Source organism: Vanessa atalanta, chromosome 12, assembly GCF_905147765.1.
Source record: "Vanessa atalanta chromosome 12, ilVanAtal1.2, whole genome shotgun sequence".
Lineage (NCBI taxonomy): Eukaryota > Metazoa > Arthropoda > Insecta > Lepidoptera > Nymphalidae > Vanessa > Vanessa atalanta.
The window spans coordinates 7692463-7710349 of NC_061882.1; the positions used below are offsets into that span (position 1 = coordinate 7692463).

At 30.7% G+C, this 17887-nt stretch overlaps 3 protein-coding genes across 5 annotated transcripts; 2 read left to right on the forward strand and 1 right to left on the reverse strand.

Annotated features, from left to right (window-relative positions):
* The first annotated feature begins 448 nt into the window (after positions 1-448).
* On the forward strand, positions 449-9638 carry LOC125067816 (ubiquilin-1). Its single transcript, XM_047676604.1, has 11 exons — positions 449-623; positions 744-930; positions 1128-1225; positions 1375-1518; positions 1998-2136; positions 2214-2321; positions 2584-2843; positions 2953-3066; positions 7046-7237; positions 7785-7917; positions 8472-9638. The coding sequence occupies exons 1-11, from the start codon at positions 522-524 to the stop codon at positions 8546-8548; spliced, it is 1554 nt and encodes a 517-aa protein (XP_047532560.1). The 5' UTR covers positions 449-521; the 3' UTR covers positions 8549-9638.
* A 744-nt stretch (positions 9639-10382) lies between these two features.
* LOC125067753 (GPI mannosyltransferase 2) lies at positions 10383-12930 on the forward strand. Of its 2 annotated transcripts, none has more exons than XM_047676497.1 (2): positions 10383-10545; positions 10621-12930. In XM_047676497.1, the coding sequence occupies exon 2, from the start codon at positions 10627-10629 to the stop codon at positions 12223-12225; it is 1599 nt and encodes a 532-aa protein (XP_047532453.1). In that variant the 5' UTR covers positions 10383-10545; positions 10621-10626; the 3' UTR covers positions 12226-12930. The 2 variants fall into 2 exon arrangements, with proteins under 2 accessions (XP_047532453.1, XP_047532454.1); XM_047676498.1 differs by lacking the exon at positions 10383-10545 and having other exon boundaries at positions 10788-10910; positions 10982-12930.
* A 52-nt stretch (positions 12931-12982) lies between these two features.
* Positions 12983-17754, reverse strand: LOC125067754 (methyl-CpG-binding domain protein 3). 2 transcript variants are annotated; one of them, XM_047676500.1, is made up of 5 exons: positions 17470-17754; positions 16741-16890; positions 15651-15816; positions 15298-15442; positions 12983-13894 (listed from the first exon to the last, which is right to left on the reverse strand). In XM_047676500.1, the coding sequence occupies exons 1-5, from the start codon at positions 17589-17591 to the stop codon at positions 13728-13730; spliced, it is 750 nt and encodes a 249-aa protein (XP_047532456.1). In that variant the 5' UTR covers positions 17592-17754; the 3' UTR covers positions 12983-13727. The 2 variants fall into 2 exon arrangements, with proteins under 2 accessions (XP_047532456.1, XP_047532457.1); XM_047676501.1 differs by lacking the exon at positions 16741-16890.
* Positions 17755-17887: the final 133 nt, after the last annotated feature.

The following is a 17887-nucleotide window of genomic DNA, read 5'->3' on the forward strand; positions in this document are numbered from 1 at the left end:
TTTACCGTCCATACAAATTTTCTTAGTTCATTCCTCCACACACGTTACTGCCATACGGCAAATTACCGTAATTGTAAGCCAATGATTGTTTGCTTACTACGCGAAATTTTTTAGACAAGGTATTTTGTTGAAATTCGTTTAGTTTATTTAGTTTAAATCTTTACGCATTCTTAACTTCAAATATTAATGGCATTGCTAAAATATTTTTTTTTCATTAAACATACTACATTGGTAATTGTGGTTTAAACTTATTATAATATTATACCAATAGTAATAACATTTTGTTTAAAAAAAAAAAACATCTTATTTAATCTTTATTTAAATATTACGTAAATTCTAATGTTCAAAATTTAACGATAATAACAAATTACTTTATTTAAGCTGTCAACTATAAATTATTTCGGAACGTCGGTTTTAGAACGCAATTTTATGTATTATCTGCTTTTAATCGCATAGTCGTCAAATTCTAGTGCTACTATTTGCTATTCCGCCAAAGTACAGAGTCATCTAGAATTGATAAAATGGCAGAAGGCCAGGACGAACCCAAAAAGATCACAATTACTGTAAAAACCCCAAAAGAAAAGCAGCAAGTAGAAATCGAAGAAGATGCTGATATTAAAAAAGTAAGTACTGAGACTCTATGCTACTTTTTCATGGCGTAATAACATAGATATTGCATACGCAATCAGTGATGACATTTCTCTAATTATTCGGCAAGAAACTAAATTAATTTATTGTTTTAGCTCAAAGAAGTACTGTCTCCTAAATTCAATGCTGAACCGGAGCAGCTATGTCTCATCTTCGCTGGAAAAATAATGAATGACTCCGACACACTTAAACAGCACAACATTAAGGATGGGTTGACAGTTCATCTTGTTATCAAGACTCCTCCTAGACCAGAGCCTGAAGGTGGAACTCGCCGTCCCCCAGGTAAAATCAAGGAAACATGAAATAAATTGTGTGTGATAATATATTGTGAAAAATAATGGTGTCATTAAAGTGAAAATTTAGTGGAAAAAAGTTTATATGCCTGTTTCAATTTAATATAGTAATTAAATAGTAATTATTGCTTCCGATCTATTAATTTTTAATTATCAAATAAGTGATACAAGTTAAATAACTTTTAGCTGATGTTGGTGCAACACCATTTGGACTTAACTCTCTCGGAGGGCTTGCTGGACTGGAAAGTTTGGGTCTTGGTCAAAGCACTTTTATGGATTTACAGGTAAATTAATAACTACTAAAGAAGTAATATGTAATAAGTAACAAATTTTTGACTAAAGTTACTTTACTATTACAAAATCATTTTAACAGCTATCATGAGTGTATAGAAATCATTTAATAAAACTATACTGTTGATATTATATATTTTAGGCTCGCATGCAACAAGAACTGTTGTCCAATCCAGAAATGTTGCGGCAAGTCTTGGATAATCCTTTGGTGCAACAAATGATGAATGATCCAGAAAACATGCGTTCCCTCATCACATCTAATCCACAGATGCAAGACTTGATGGCTGTAAGTAACTTTTTATCATACATAATATTTAGAGGAAATTTGTTTAGAAAAAAAATTATGTAGAAATAATTTAAAAGATAATGTTTTCAAATCTATTAAGTTTCTAAAAATTATTGATCTACATATAATTATTTGTTATCCAAGTCTATGAAGGTATAATTACAGTTGATTATATATAATAAAAGTTTTGCTATAGTATTCATTTCACTGTTCATTATTATTATTACTGATGTTAGTTTTAAGTATTAAAATTGCTTGTAAGCACTAAAAATTACAGTAATTTGATTAAACAATAATTATGGTGACATGGTGCTCATTACTAGATAACATTTTATAATTTTAATAAAATCTCATTTATGTTAAAGGTAAACAGAAATAAATAAAATTATTTTTAGATAATGATATATTACTATAAAAAATATATAAATATATTTCAAAATATCTATTAAAATAACTCATGTTTTTTAATATCTTTATAGAGAAACCCGGAAATAAGCCACATGTTAAATAATCCCGAACTATTACGTCAAACAATGGAATTGGCACGTAACCCAGCAATGCTGCAAGAGCTGATGAGGTCTCACGATAGAGCACTATCCAACCTGGAGAGTATACCTGGTAACTAAATTAAGATAATTCTTTAAACTATATTATAGCAAATATTTAAATATATAAGTCATATTTAATTTTTTTAGGGGGTTACAATGCATTACAGCGTATGTATCGTGACATCCAGGAACCTATGTTGAATGTAGCCAGCAGCATGGCAGGAAATCCATTCTCTGGACTTGTCGATAATTCAGGTAAATTGACTTTCAAACAATGATTAAGTATTTAATAAGAACAACATTGTTAATTAAGCATTAATTTAGAGTGTAAATTAACAATAATTATCAATAGCCTCCACAACATGACTCATGTTTAATTTGGTTGTTTCAATTTGTCACAAACTGCAATTAATTACTCTTCTAAATAATTGAAAACTATAGTAAAATGACCACATATTGTATCAGTTGAATGAACCCTTGTGACAATCAATAAGCAAGAGTAAAATTTTATTTTTAGATGGAACAAATCCACAACAGGGTGCAGAGAATAGGCAGCCATTACCAAATCCTTGGCAACGTGGTGGTTCCAACACTGCACCCAGTACTGGTGGTGGAACTGGTCCAGGTCTCATCAACACTCCAGGCATGCAGTCTCTGTTGCAGCAGATGTCAGAAAATCCTCGCCTCGTACAGTCAATGCTTTCTGCTCCGTATACAAACAGCATGCTACAGGCACTATCTGCTGACCCTGAAATGGCTTCACAGCTTATTAACCAGGTAATTACTATGAATTATTTGCAAATAAAATCAAATTGATATACATAAAGCATTTAGTAGTAATGTTACAACATACTACACATTTTACATTTATATAATAACATTTCAGAACCCAATGTTTGCAAACAACCCCCAACTTCAGGAACAGATCCGCACTATGATGCCACAGATGCTTGCTCAGCTACAAAATCCTGAAATGCAACAAATGATGTCAAATCCACAAGTGAGTTTATTTTTAATTAGCTCTTAGAAAGTGCATAGTATAATTAGTATATAGCAGTACGGTGGCTAAGACATGTAAATTTTAACTAAAGATTGCAGGATTAAAGGTAGGCAAATACCTTGTCAGTTTTCATGAGAATAATTTGTGTTTTGATTAATGGAATTGTGATTGAGGAATTGTGATTGAGGAAATTGAGGAGTCAGGTGAATACTGTCACATGTGTATCCACCAAATCATATTGCAGCAGCTTGTTAAAATAAGCTCTAAGCTTACTCCATAAGAGGTGTGCTCAACTCCGATGGTCTTAGCTCAGCAGTATTATATTTGAAGGCTATATATATATTTTATAAATTTTTGCTCTAATTTTGTTCACCAAAATATACATAAAAACAAAGATTTTTTTTTTAAGTGAGAATTTTCTTTGTGTATTCTTAAACAGTATTTGACATTTTCAATTAAACATTATTTCATGTCAGTTGGCATTTATAATTATTCCTTTGATAAAAAGTTGTTGAAGTAGAAGAGAAACGATGGAGGTCAAAAAGTTCTCAGAATGGAATGGATAATATCAATAAAAGTCCTTGACTTCAATATACAATTAAGTAACTTTAATTAGCTCATAATTATAATCTTATGAATAAAATATGATGTGTTTGAAGTAATAATATTATGGACCCTTAATTAATGTATTGCCAGTTTCTGTTATTTTTCAGTTTAATGCTGTGATTGTTTGCTCGCAATAACGAATCTATTGTCTATTAGCATATGCTAAATTTGAAACTGTTGTTTTTATTAAGTCTCTCAATGACACTATATATTATGTCTTTACTGACACTACACTATCACTTACCAACAGCTAATCTATAAACTCGCGATTGAAAACGATTTGTACTCGAATATGTGGTAACAGAATGTGAACATATTTTATTTTTCATAAGTATCTGTTGTATAACTTATTCAAAATTATAAATACATTAATTTCATGATTTTAATTTTCTATCTTGATTTGTAGTCTATTCTTAGGATTTTTTTCTTTGCTTACTGGACATATTATTTAGTCTAGTCCAACCACAGAAAAAAAAAGCCTATTAAAGAACATTTGACAGCGAATTGACGCAATATCAATGGTCGAAAGCTTAAAGAATTGATGATATTCATTATGCCTATGAGATAACATGGCGTTTTTAAAATATAAATAATAATATTAATTAATTAAAGTGGAGCTCATTAATCAACTGAATTAATTTATCAAGTTATCAAATTACACTTTTTTTTACAATCTCTATTAAAAAATATACTTAATTCGAGTAGGCTCTTACAAGTACTTTGAATCATAATTTCACGTGTATCGTCAACATTGAAGCACGTATGTAATGAATCACCTGCAGACGAACTGAACCGTCACATGATCAATTTAATCATTACAAAACTTAAATTTCATTAACACCTTATAGACCGGGAGATGATGACACAAAATACTAGGTCATTTGTACCAGTATGGTGGTTCTTCAGGGGTCAAATTACGTAAAGGCAAAAAGTAAAATGATGGTCATAGCACTCGCACCGGCGGCCCAATCGCGTGGGCGTTAATCGAACGCGTCGGATAAATAACGAGTGTCGAACGATTTGTTCCACAAAAGTGCTTGTATTTACAGATAGTCGAAAAAACAAGAAGTAGGCGGTAGCGTAATGCCATACTTCTCGGGTGTGACTTACAGCCAGCCATACCGACGCGAATACATTAATTTAAATAAAACAATTCAACCATTTGTACCACGAAAATCACCTGCTATACTTTTCCGACAGTTCCCGATGGCCGCTATATCACTGCAAAAGAGTAATTTTTTTTTTTTTGCCAAACGATTTGTACCACCCTGAAACTTTTTTTAACAGTTCCTTGTATGATCATAAATAGAAGTCTGATAATACCATACCTGTGGGAGGTGGCGAATGTGAACAATATTTTTTCAAAATCCTAAGATTTTATTCGTAATTCGAACGATTTGTACCAGTATGGCACTAATTTTTCCTGTAAATTTGAGGCTTAACGAATATAAATATAAAAGTTTCAAACACCTAGTTGGCGGCAATCTTGTCTTATAAGCAGATGTTATGTTGTATAATATTCTGCGGCTCCCACCGCTCGAAAGATTTAGTTATAGCATGGGATTATTTTTTTTTAGGTTGAATTTCATCCAAATGAACCGAAGACAATGCTGCCATAATGATTTTATGTCTTGTAACTTGAAAACGTGTCGAAAAATCAGGTTTTTCAAGTATGAAGCCACTTTTTCCCTCTACTACAAGTATGGCAAATATAATAATGGTCACATTGTATCGTATAATTTCCAAAAATCCTACTCGACGATGATTAGCTATGCAAAAATTAGCCTGGTACAAATGGTTGAATTGTTTTATTTAAATTAATGTATTCGCGTCGGTATGGCGGGCTGTAAGTCACACCCGGGAAGTATGGCATTATGCTATCGCCTACTTCTTTTTTTTTCGACTATCTGAAAATACAAGCATTTTTGTGGAACAAATCGTTTGACACTCGTTATTTATCCGACGCGTTCGATTAACGTCCACGCGATTGGGCCGCCGATGCGAGTGCTATGACCATCATTTTCCTTTTTGCCTTTACGTAATTTGACCCCTGAAGAACCACCATACTGATACAAATGACCTAGTATTTTGTGTCATCATCCCAGTCTATTAGCATATCAAGTGATGTCACTCTTATTTCTGTGATCCAACCAAGGCAGATTGCTTAGCCCATCTTGTACAATAACACTAATTTTAGACAAAATGTAGCATAAATAAATATAATGCATAAATAGCTTTGTTAGTAGAGTTCTTAGGCGATACTTATATTCGTCACTGAACGTCTTAATGTGCTCTATTCTGAAAAAAGAAAAAAATCTTGATGGATAAATAGCATTTTAAATAGATAAATTAATATCAAGCTTGAACTAAAAATAAAATAGGTTATGTTCTTATCTGTGTAACAAATTAGTTGGTTAAAAGGACTTATTTATAATGTATTTATATTTCTGAGCATAATATTAACTTGAAGCTTTGTAACAAATCACTAAAATCTATCATAATAGATGGAATGTTCCAAATTGAAAATTTTCAAGTTAATATTTTGCTCAGAAATATAAGTCAATCATCTATTATGATAGATTGTAGTGATTTGTTACAAAAGCTTCAAGTTAATGCTTCTGCTTCTATTCCCTATATGAGTGCATATAACCTAACCTGTTTGCCATTCCTAAATTTAAATCAAACTGCTGCTGTTCCAATGATCTTGTGAACATACATTGTTACAGCCAAATTCAGAGATTGCCTTGCTTAATTTTTAAAATAAGAAAAAGATGCAAAATAAAAAAGAGTATACTGATAAGAAATATTTAGTTTCTAACTGTATACATTTTTACTGTTGCCTTATTTTGTCACTTTTTATCATAACTATGGTCAAATTATTTTTGTTTAATAGTGTATGCTGTGGTCTCGATAATTAAAGGAGAACATAACTTGTAAAACTTAAGTTGTTTAAGAGTGTTTTTTTCCGGATTATCCGGTTAAATATTTAGAGTTACTTAAACAAATAATATTGTACAAAAGGTTAGTTTAGAATGAACGAATGAATACATTTTAACCGACTTAAAAAACAGGAAGCTCTCAATTCTATTGTAATTTTTTAGTACTGTTAATTTAGAACCAGGGACCACGCATTTATTAGTTATATACATATACCTCATACCTTAAATAAATAAAAAACCCGTAATGTAATACAATAAATTAAAGATTTATGGTATTTATTTATGAACTCATAATGTAGTTGCCATATTAGACTATCAGTGTCCTTAAAGGTTAGGGTAACATTTTTTTTTGTATAACCTGCATATCATACATAAGATGGACTACAAGTTTCGACGGCGAAATTTGATATAAAAACGTGCAAATTTATTTGCAGGCATTGAACGCGCTACTGCAGATACAACAGGGCATGGAGCAACTGCGGTCAGCCGCACCCAGCCTCGTCAACAACCTCGGCTTCGGGCCCGCCGCCGCCGCCGCGCAGCCGCCCGCCGCGCCCGCCGCGCCCGCCGCGCCCGCCGCCGCCCCGCCCGGCCGCCAGGCACAGAACTCCGAGCTCTTCACACAGGTAGCCGCGTTGTTACCTCTGTCTCATTTTAAATCGCCTAATTAAAACTAAGACCAAAATTAAAAATATTAACTATAAAATTCATCTTCTTGAATTGGTGACAAGAATGTTGCATACATTCTTCTATTGCTTGTGTGCTTATAGTCTATTCCAATCGTGGGAGGAATAAAGATAAACAAACCTTAGATTGAGGTATTTCATTCGATTCCCTAAGAGCCCAACTTTATTCCACACTACTAACAGTTCTTGAGTAATATGTCTTTATTAATATCACAATATCCACTTTAATTTTAGTTCCAATGTTTCGATAGTAGCTTCATCGACTTTTAAAACACTTTTTTTTCGAATATCCATAATGAATATCATAGATTATTTAAGCTATGTGACCAATGATATTGTGTCAATTCAATGTCAAATGTTGTTTATTTGGGTTTTGTGCTCCTATGGTTGGAAAAGACTATTTAATCATAAAAATATTCGTTATGCTAATAAAAAATGCTATACCTTTTCACCAACTTATTCATATGAGCTACAATTTTTCTTTCAGTTTATGCAAAGAATGGTATCAGCAATGGCCAACAATCAGACTAACACACAGCAACCGCCGGAACAACGCTATTCTCAGCAACTTGAACAGCTTACCGCCATGGGTTTCCTTAACCGTGATGCTAATTTGCAAGGTACGTATTTCATCAAATATAAATATAATTGATTATCTTACCGGTAACAGTTCCCTGCCAAGAAGGTACTTCGGAGTGAGTAGGATCATCTTACATATGATAAAGTTTTGAGGAAAACCACTCACTTATCAACTTACGATCGCCAAACACATGATGCTATATAATTAAACGAAGTATAACATCTTAAAATAGTCGACGGTGTATAAAAGTGACAGTGTAAAGAGTAGTTCATATTTATATTGATGCTCATGTTTATGAGCATGTTATGAGATAAGAGTACTTATTATGAGGTCCCTTTGCTTATCCTCCTTCTTAAACGATTACAACAAGATTATATTACGAGATAAGATTTATATTACGTTACGGTCACGAAGCCGTGAGTTGGTATGAATATTGAAAAACCAATTATTTCAAGAAACTAAACATGACCTTTAACATTTCTTTAGCAGTTTCAGTAATAACCTTCAAGTAGAAAGTTTGGGGGTCTGCTCTTATACGATTCATTAATTGTGTTTGCCGTAATTTAATAATTAAAATGAAAAATTGCATTTCAGCTCTTATTGCAACATTTGGAGATGTAAATGCAGCGGTGGAAAGGCTACTGGCACTTGGGCAATTGTCTATGAGCTAACATTCGCGCGGGTGCCCCATCGTAACCTGTACTCACTTGTACCCCTGTACTGCAAACTTGGATTGATCACGGATTTTTAATTCAGATATATAACTATCAACTTTTACATGTGGTATTAATTTTATACATTCTGTCTATAATTTTTTTTGACTAGATAATTAAAAACGATAATACAAATATGTTTATTGCGACATGTGGTGCAAGTGTGTTATAAATAAAACGATAGAAATCGTCACGGTATAGACTCATTTTCAGTTAAAAATATATCTATCTAAATGTCTATTATTTTTAACAAATTGTTTCTTAAATTAAATAATTTAAATTCATTCCTTCTTATTTTAGGTGTATTAGTTTGTTTCAACTTTGAAATAAAACTAATCTTAAATTTTGGACTAAGATTATATTAAACTTGATTGACTTGTTTAGTATATTTAAACTAATATATTTTTATTAATTAAACATTTTTCCTGTTTCCACAAGCTATAAAGATACATACATAGTTTTAGTTCTCGTAAAGTTAGATAAATGATGTAGGGTTATGTAAATAGTTTTGCTTTAAAAACGAGTGATAAAGGCAGTCCTGGCAAAGCATATAAAATTAATTTGTGCTATTATTATATACAGTATCTTTAAATTGAAATTTGTTAATATTTTTAATTGCTAATTCTTAAAATGTATAATTTGTATAAAATGCAAAAGGGGTTAAATAAAAAAGGAATTAAGTTTTTTGAAGAATAAACATATAATTTATTTGCACTGAATAACTTTAAAAATTATTAAACAGGATTGGCATAAATAAATCGCTTTTGTGTGTCTCTTTGTTATATGGGTTAGGAGCATATTAAACTTCTCTGAGTGGGTATTAATTAAATCCATAATGGCGTTGATGATTGTACAGTTATTTTTGTATTTTTTGTGAGGTGGTAAAGTATTGGAATTAAGCTTTTGCTTTTTTCTATTTGATGTGTAGCAAATTGTAATTTGTAAAACATACATGCTCACTTTTGTTGGGATTTCGTTAAATTTCCAAGAATTATATAGAATTATATTAATACAAAAATATGTATCAATAAAGTTTGAAAACGCTGAAGAGCCTTTTTCTACCCATGATTATATGTCCTTGTTTGTTCAAAGATATCAAAGATAAAATAATACAAAATCAGAAACTACTGTAAATTAAAAAAGTTTAAAACAGTCAAGCTGTCAACACAGTATCAAACTAAGATCCGAGTGCATAAATAGAATTTGGTTAGTTATTTAATATTAACATGGCAGTAGTATATGTGAGTACCAATTAGTAACACTGTCTAATCCACATTTGTTGTCGTTAAATTAAATACCCTATGTCCTTCAAGCTTGCTTCGAACAAAATCTCATCAAATTCAGTTTGATGTAAAAGCGCAACAGAAAGACAAAGAGTTACTTTAGCATTCATAATATTAGTATAAATGAGCAGAGCTGCTATATCATACAATATCGATCCATCTTTAATGTCAGTCTACTTTCTTAAACCAATTGCCTTCCAAAATTCGATACAAAAATAAAAAAATCAAATTTAAACTATGAGAATTAAAACAAAAGGCTACAGTGATTTGCTAGACTGATTGCTTGAAATTTATAACAATCGGCAAATAATATCTGCGTTATAGTTAGAAATCTGGATATATTTAAACCATTTCAAAAAAAGGTCATCTGTTATTTTAGTTTGTACTAGAAAGATTTGCTTCTATACAATTTCAGTAATCCAGCGGTATAAAATAAGTTGGCTGTACTGGCAGCCCTGCTAATAAGTCATGTTATGACATTGACATATCTTAACTCTCATTGATTTAAGTTAAATATTAATAGGTAATTTGTGTTGTAAAATATAACAAATATTTTGTATAAACTTGTAAAAAATTATATTTAATACGAGTTCAAAGAATATTGTTTCATAATATTTTAATAAATGCCCCATATATGCGGGATCAATTCCTTAGGTTTATGATTTTACATAGGTTAGTTCAAAATCAATAATTATTGAAGTGCAGTTTTAACGAGTTATCTTTAACTTTATTTCGAACACTTTCCAGAAAATAATGTATACTCCGAGACAGAAAATATTATGGTTTGCATTCAGTACCAGAGTTTTCATAATATTTCTTCAAGCTGTAGCAAATGTCATAATACCGGACCACGACGCAAATGTATTTAAAAGTCCCGAAGACGTAGCATTGCGTAAAAACAAAGGGGATGTCATTATTGATATACTACTGGGCGGTTTTAAAAGATGGGATGCCCAGTATTTTATACACATTGCACAATATGGATATACATACGAAAATTGTTTGGCATTTTCTCCATTATTTCCATTAATAACAAGGTATGTCGCCTTCATTCTAAATAGTATATTAGGCTCCTTTCTAAACTTCCATAGTACTTTATTGATTTCAGCAACTGTTATCAATTTATTAACATTTATCAAGTCAGCTGATGTATTACATCGCCTAAGCGTGAGAATATTGAGAAGTGAATGCAGAGCATACAAGTCAGTTATTTTGTATTGTGTTAATCCAGCTAGTATATTTTTTTCAGCACCTTACTCTGAGTCATTATTTGCATTGATGTCTTTTTATACAATGTATAAATGTACAGAAAATGAAACTTTAAGGTTTGCTAATATAGATATAACAGCTGCATTACCAGCTGGATTCTCTATGATAAGTCGATCAAATGGTATCATTAATTTAGGGTTTATATTATATGCTAGTTTCAAAAATGTAATAGAAAGGACATTACCAGAAATTATGTACAAATATAAAACTTTAAGACATAGATTAATTTTACCATTTTTAGTTTTACCTTTATTTACTTCGTGTGTAGCATTATTTTTGACTGTGGTTGTTGCAGTAATTCCATATGTATTAGTACAAATTTACAATTACTTTAAATTTTGTGTTTATAGTGATCATAATTTACCAGAATTCTTGACTAACACAGAATATATATTGCCAGGGACTGCTGAAAGTCCTTGGTGTAATAGTTCAGTACCTGTTTCTTATTCTTACATTCAAAGTCATTATTGGGATGTTGGTTTTTTAAGGTATTATAAAATAAAACAAATTCCAAACTTCATTCTTGCCGCACCCATTCTTCTTATAACATTATATCACTGTTTATCATACATCAAAAATAATTTTAGATTATGTTTACGTCTAGGTTTAAAAGAAATTGTATTTAATTTTGGATATTCAAGTAAAATAAATAAACTAAAACAACATCCCAAAGGTTTTGGGGCCAATGATCCTAATTTTTTTGTATATGTAATACATGTATTATTTTTAAGTATATTTTGCCTCATATATGTACATATACAAGTTTCAACAAGACTCCTAGCTTCTGCTAGTCCAATTTTGTATTGGATATGTTCTAATAAAATGAATGTTGGTCCTACACCAACATCAGACCAAAATACTATAAATGAACATTTTCGTCGAATTGGTATAGGGAAGAGAATACCCTCTCACCATTTATCAATAGCTAATTTAGAAGGTGTTGACAATATGTACAGTAAGTGGAAAACTTTTATAATATCAAGGAGAATGCCAGACTTTCAGTCTAGACTGATACAGTGTTATTTTCTGGGGTATCTTTTTATGGGTACAATTTTGTTTTGTAATTACTATCCATGGACTTAAATGTCTAATTCACATTCTACATTGATCTCACAACATATCATTCTTTCAATTCAATACTTATTCAATTATTATAAGAATTCTTACATATCATTACACATTTTTATTTAATTTTTAGATTTAAGACATAAGGAGTGATGATTACATACTGTAGTAATTTTAATGATAGTAGTACAATTGTTAAAAATCTCTTTGCTTGGAGTTTAATAATGCATGGGGCCTTTTCAAATGAGTCCATTTTACATTTTGACCTGAGGTTGTTACTTATATAAAAACTGCTTAGTAAAGTTTTATAGATAGATAAATTGGCTTTATTAGCTAATTTTGTTATAATAGATTAAGTATAAAATTCTAGTCATATTTTGCTCTAGTAATAGGATGTGTAAAATGAGGTGATAAAACATTTTGAAAATATTTTAAGCATGTTAATTAAAGCACAAAGCCATAATTATGTAACACTAGTATAAAATGTAACTTTTTTCTTTGTATATCTTCTTTCAAGAATATCTAATGAAATACCTGTCAGTTTTTCAAATATGTACATCATAATAAGACTTTTTTTCTTGATTATATTTATTCGATTACTTCATAGCTAAGTAAGTTGAGATCGTTTTTTTTTATTTAATCATTTTAATTAGGAAAATGATTACCTGTTTTCTAAATTATGGTTGTGATTACAATTTTAAATCTACTGCACTATTTCACAAATTTAGCTTCAAAAAATTTTCTGCTTCATCAAAAAAAATTAAATAAACGCAAATATTTTTATCAAACACATTTTATTATTATTATTACTCACTTACAAATATGTACACACAAAACATTAATACAAATTCGAGTTTGTATCCTAAGGTTAGTATTTTTTTTGTTTACTCACACTTATATTACAAATTAGTTGAAATATTTAATAAAAACCAATACTTAGTATTCGAAAGTTCATTATGCCAGTCTTATAATCAATTTATTTAATTTAAAGTTTATGTAAAGATAAGAATGTCAATTACCAAGACTGTACTGCTATCTCTTACGACTATATGCTTTAAGTCGAAATTTGTGTTTCAATTCTGAAAATGTAATTTCTAATTAAGTCACAAAATAGGAACAATTTGTCTGGTGACATTTCTTGATTGCGTGTGTGGCTGACTTCTGAGTGAATCATCTTCATATTACTTGCCTGAATTTAAAATGAGCAGAGCTACATAGTGGTCTGAGGTGTACTGAGGTTTTTATCGAAAGTTTAATACTCACAAAGACGGGTAAATACTAGTACAATATAAATTACAGCTAAATACAATAGTAATTTTTTTATTGCTAAAACTTAATATTAAACTTCTAGCATCAATTACCTTATAACCTAAATAATCTTAGCTAGTACTATCGACGATACAATCCGAATTGGAAGGTTTAGGCGAGTCTGCGGTGGAATCTGGCAGCATCTGTTCGACGGGGTCGGCTTCCTGCGAGTCGGCGGCGGAGGTCAGGGCTTCCCCGTCGCCGGCGTGCCCCTATGCAGCCACAAGAGCCTCTTGCAGCCTCAGGCGAGCACGCTTTACCCGCTCTTCTTGACGCCGGAGGTCATCTTTTGTTATTGTAACTGCCGCTATCAAAGGTTGATCAGGGTTTAAAAAAACACCTGGATTCTCCATTATTGTTTGTTTTGAACCAGACTGACCTGTAAATCGTTACAATTTACTTGAGTTCATAATAGAATATTAAATTTATCACATAAATTTGATTATAACATAACAATTTTATAAGAATTAATATAATAATAAACCAATAGAAATTTGGTAACATTTAACCAACATTTAACGAAATACTGATAAAATATAGATTTAGATAGTGATTATGTTTAAAAGCGGTTAGTACTTAAAATGGACCGTGTTATGCAGTTTTATCTGTTTGTGTAGGTTAGAACATTTCTGCAGAACATGGTGCAAATTAAAATTCAAGTACGAGTAAATAGTGCTAGGCCTGTTTTGCTTCGACTTGTAGCAACTATATTTTATCTATTTTAGCAAATTAGTTAGGAAAGATTTTTCTTTCCGTACGTACAACCAAGATAAACAATAATATACAGTAATTGATAGCTTGGAATTGTTGAAATTTTTAAAACCATTTATTGTATTCGCTTTTTTTGCTTCATTTTAACGTTATTTGCGCACCGTCTGCCGTTTGTTTTATAATCTAATTATAAATCAGGGTAGATGGATGTTTGTTACTTAGTCATACCAGACCGGCTGACCGGATCTGGATGAATTTTGGCATGGAGAAAGATTATGTCTAGAATAGCACATAAGTTACTATGTACGGTCCCCGTGGGATATTTTTGTTTTTTACAGAACAAGGCATGATCATGATTTTTATTCATAGTGGTAGTTAAGGGATCGGAGAATGACAAAGGCTTTTTATCCCGGAAAAATACACGTTTCTTATGGGATGACATAATGAGAAAGATTGAGCTCCTTGTAATCGATTCAGATACTACTGAACCGATTTTAACCATTAGAAACCTTATTTGTCCAAGAACAACATAGCTATATATATTACCAGATATTTCAATAATATTTAGATTTCAGCCTGAAATAATGGTAATTGTGAAACAAGCGAGAAGAATAGCGGCTATATCCGCGAGCGCTGACTAAATGGTCCGTTACACATAATTACTATGTATTATTAATAAATTGGTCTTTAGTAGATCAAAAAAAAGTCCGCAATCTCTTCATAAATACTCCGGCATAACAGATTTTATGTCAAATATATGCTTAAATAAGAGAAAATACACAACTATATATCAAATAAACGTTAAAATGACACATTCAGGAGAATTTTCGTCACAAACTGAATGTTACACAGGCGAGGCCGCAGTATCAGCTATTAATTAATAATTTGTATATTGACACTAAAATGTATAAACCTTATCTTATATCGTCAATCTGCTACACAGTTTAAAATGTTATGTCTAGGCGATTAATTCCTTCATTCAGCATTCAAACAGAATATTGATGATTGAATAACTTAGATAAATATGTTATATTAAGTTAATACAAATTTCCAGCATATAATTATATTTACCTGTAATTGGTTGCGATGAAACATGTAAAGCTGTAGCTAGTGACTGTATAGTTGTAGCATCAGATGTATATGGCCCCAGGGGCTTTATATACTTAGGTAAGGATGTTGTACCGATGACTCCATTTGCATCACATGCAGTCAATCCCTAAAACATATTTTATTTAGTAGGCAAATAATTGAATTTGTACATTTTTGACTAAATATTTGAGTAGTTGAAATCAATTTGACTTTTTTACAGCTAATCTAATCTGAGTAATTATATAATAGTTTTTGTTTGCTAGTTAGATGAAATTTAGAAAATGATATATACTTTGAATACAAATTTATATTAAAAATATATTTATATATATTACTTCTAAGCGCTTTTCCCAAAATAGTTGTTTAGGTTTTTCCTGGGTACCATGTTTTAGGTCCGTTTTGACTTTACTCTCCTGAGTCTTGTACACAGTCACCGGCTGTTTAAATATAGAAGCGGTTTGACGTATAGGAGGCACAAGTGAAGCATCTGATCGAACACCCCTGTGTATGAATTAACAATTGATTACTAAATAGGTTTTATCCAATTTCATAGTATATAAAAAAAAACTAACAAAAATATTACTTCTTTCAATAAAATATTTTACTTTAAAATAGATGTTTTTTTTTAATAAACAAGTTCTAATTAATATACTAACAGTAAAACAAGTCACACAGGGTAATAATACAGAATGTGCCTACTTCACAAATGAATTTATTAATTCACACATGCAAGATTAGTCATGCTAAATGATAACTAGGCACTTGTTATGTACAGTGAGGGATGAAGGTGATAAATTTGGCCAACTGTGATAAATAAGTGTGTTTTTATTTCAAATGAATTTGTACAAAATATATGAAGTCTCTAGCTATCTTCTATTTCAAACCCAGTATTATGTTTATTAATTATTTACCAATATATTCTAAATTTATATATTATATTCTAAATTATCAATTTTTTAACAATTACTATAGTCACTATACACACAATATCAACTTAGCAATATTTGTTTTGTTTAAAGACACCTTTTTTTGTACATTGTATTACATTGTATTAGAATAAATATTCCTATGTTTTTGGAAAAATGGATATTTAAAGTCACAATAATTTTTACAAAAACAAAAAAAGATTCATGAAAAGCTTGCATAAAAGGAAGCATTGTGCAATATAGTTGAAAAGTAACAAAATGGTGATTATACTTTTGAAATTAAGCTAGCGTTTAAGGGGTGTATCAAAAAACTACAGAACTTCATAATATCAATGTGAAGCTTAAACCTATAAAATAGGTCAATAGAAATAGGTTCAATCTAGTTCTAAGGTACACAGACAAAAGCTATTGGATAAAGAGCATGTACAAATATAACACAAAGCAGGACTGCACTAATGAACACAACACAAGTGAGAGAAGGTATGGCACATGTGGGAACCTGTAGTCAAACTGCGCTCGAGCTTTCTTGACCTTGCACAGGAGCATTGTGTTTATTTGACCTTGTTGAAAGTCGAAACACGATAAGTCCACACTATCACCCAGATAACGAACTAGCTCGGGTTTACTGCGAAACTTTTTACCTGTAGGGCTGCAGAAAATTCATTGTCACCACAGACCGGTCAGCTATAACAGCTGTGATACTGTTAGTCATGTTAATTATTAATAGCAATGAATGTTTTGGATGTTCAGGTAAATATTTGGCTAGAATGGAAATTCATTTATGAATTTTTACATTATATTAATTGCATGAAAACCTCTAAATGAAATAATAATTCATCCTAATTTCTTAAATTTACAGTTGCCGCCATTTATAAAAGAAACCAATTGCTATTTGATTTTTGTCCTTATGATGCTGCCAAAATACATGTGCTTTCTTTCAATCGACAATAATAATTTGTCCACCACTCAACTATAAAAGTAATAATAAAAAATATTTCAATAATATCATTATAACATCAATTTATATACAAAAGTAGCAATTATTGAATAAACACACTAGTTTTAACCTAATATTTTTTATTCCGTTATAAAAAGTATTCATAGTAAAAAATATAAACTTGCAATTATTGTATATAATGTTTGGTATAACTTAGATTTTTTGTTTATTATAAAATATAGTAATCACGAGACTTTTGGTGTTATTATGTTAATAAAAAAAATAAATTACCTATAATAGTATACATCGACTTTCCCTGCCGAGAGCCCTGTTTTTCTTATAACTTCTTCTCTTTGCCATCCTTTAGGCAGTGCTGCACAATCTGATCTTTTCTTTTCTATAGAAATATTCATTATAACATACAAAAATACGAAACCTTTATGTCGAAAATAAAATGCTAAACAAGTTTAGTTTTTTTAAATTACACGTTTAAGCATTATTTATTTACTACAAATAACCAAATGTTAAACGAAATTACTTCTTCAGAAATTGTAATTGTAATGACATCAAAGTCAAGGATAATCAAACTTTAGAAGATATGTCACTCATGCATTGTGACAGTCGTTGTAACTCAAATTATAATAAACAATTTATTCTATTATTTTTGAGAACATTCGTAAAGACTAGTGGCGCATCCGTGGTTAATTTT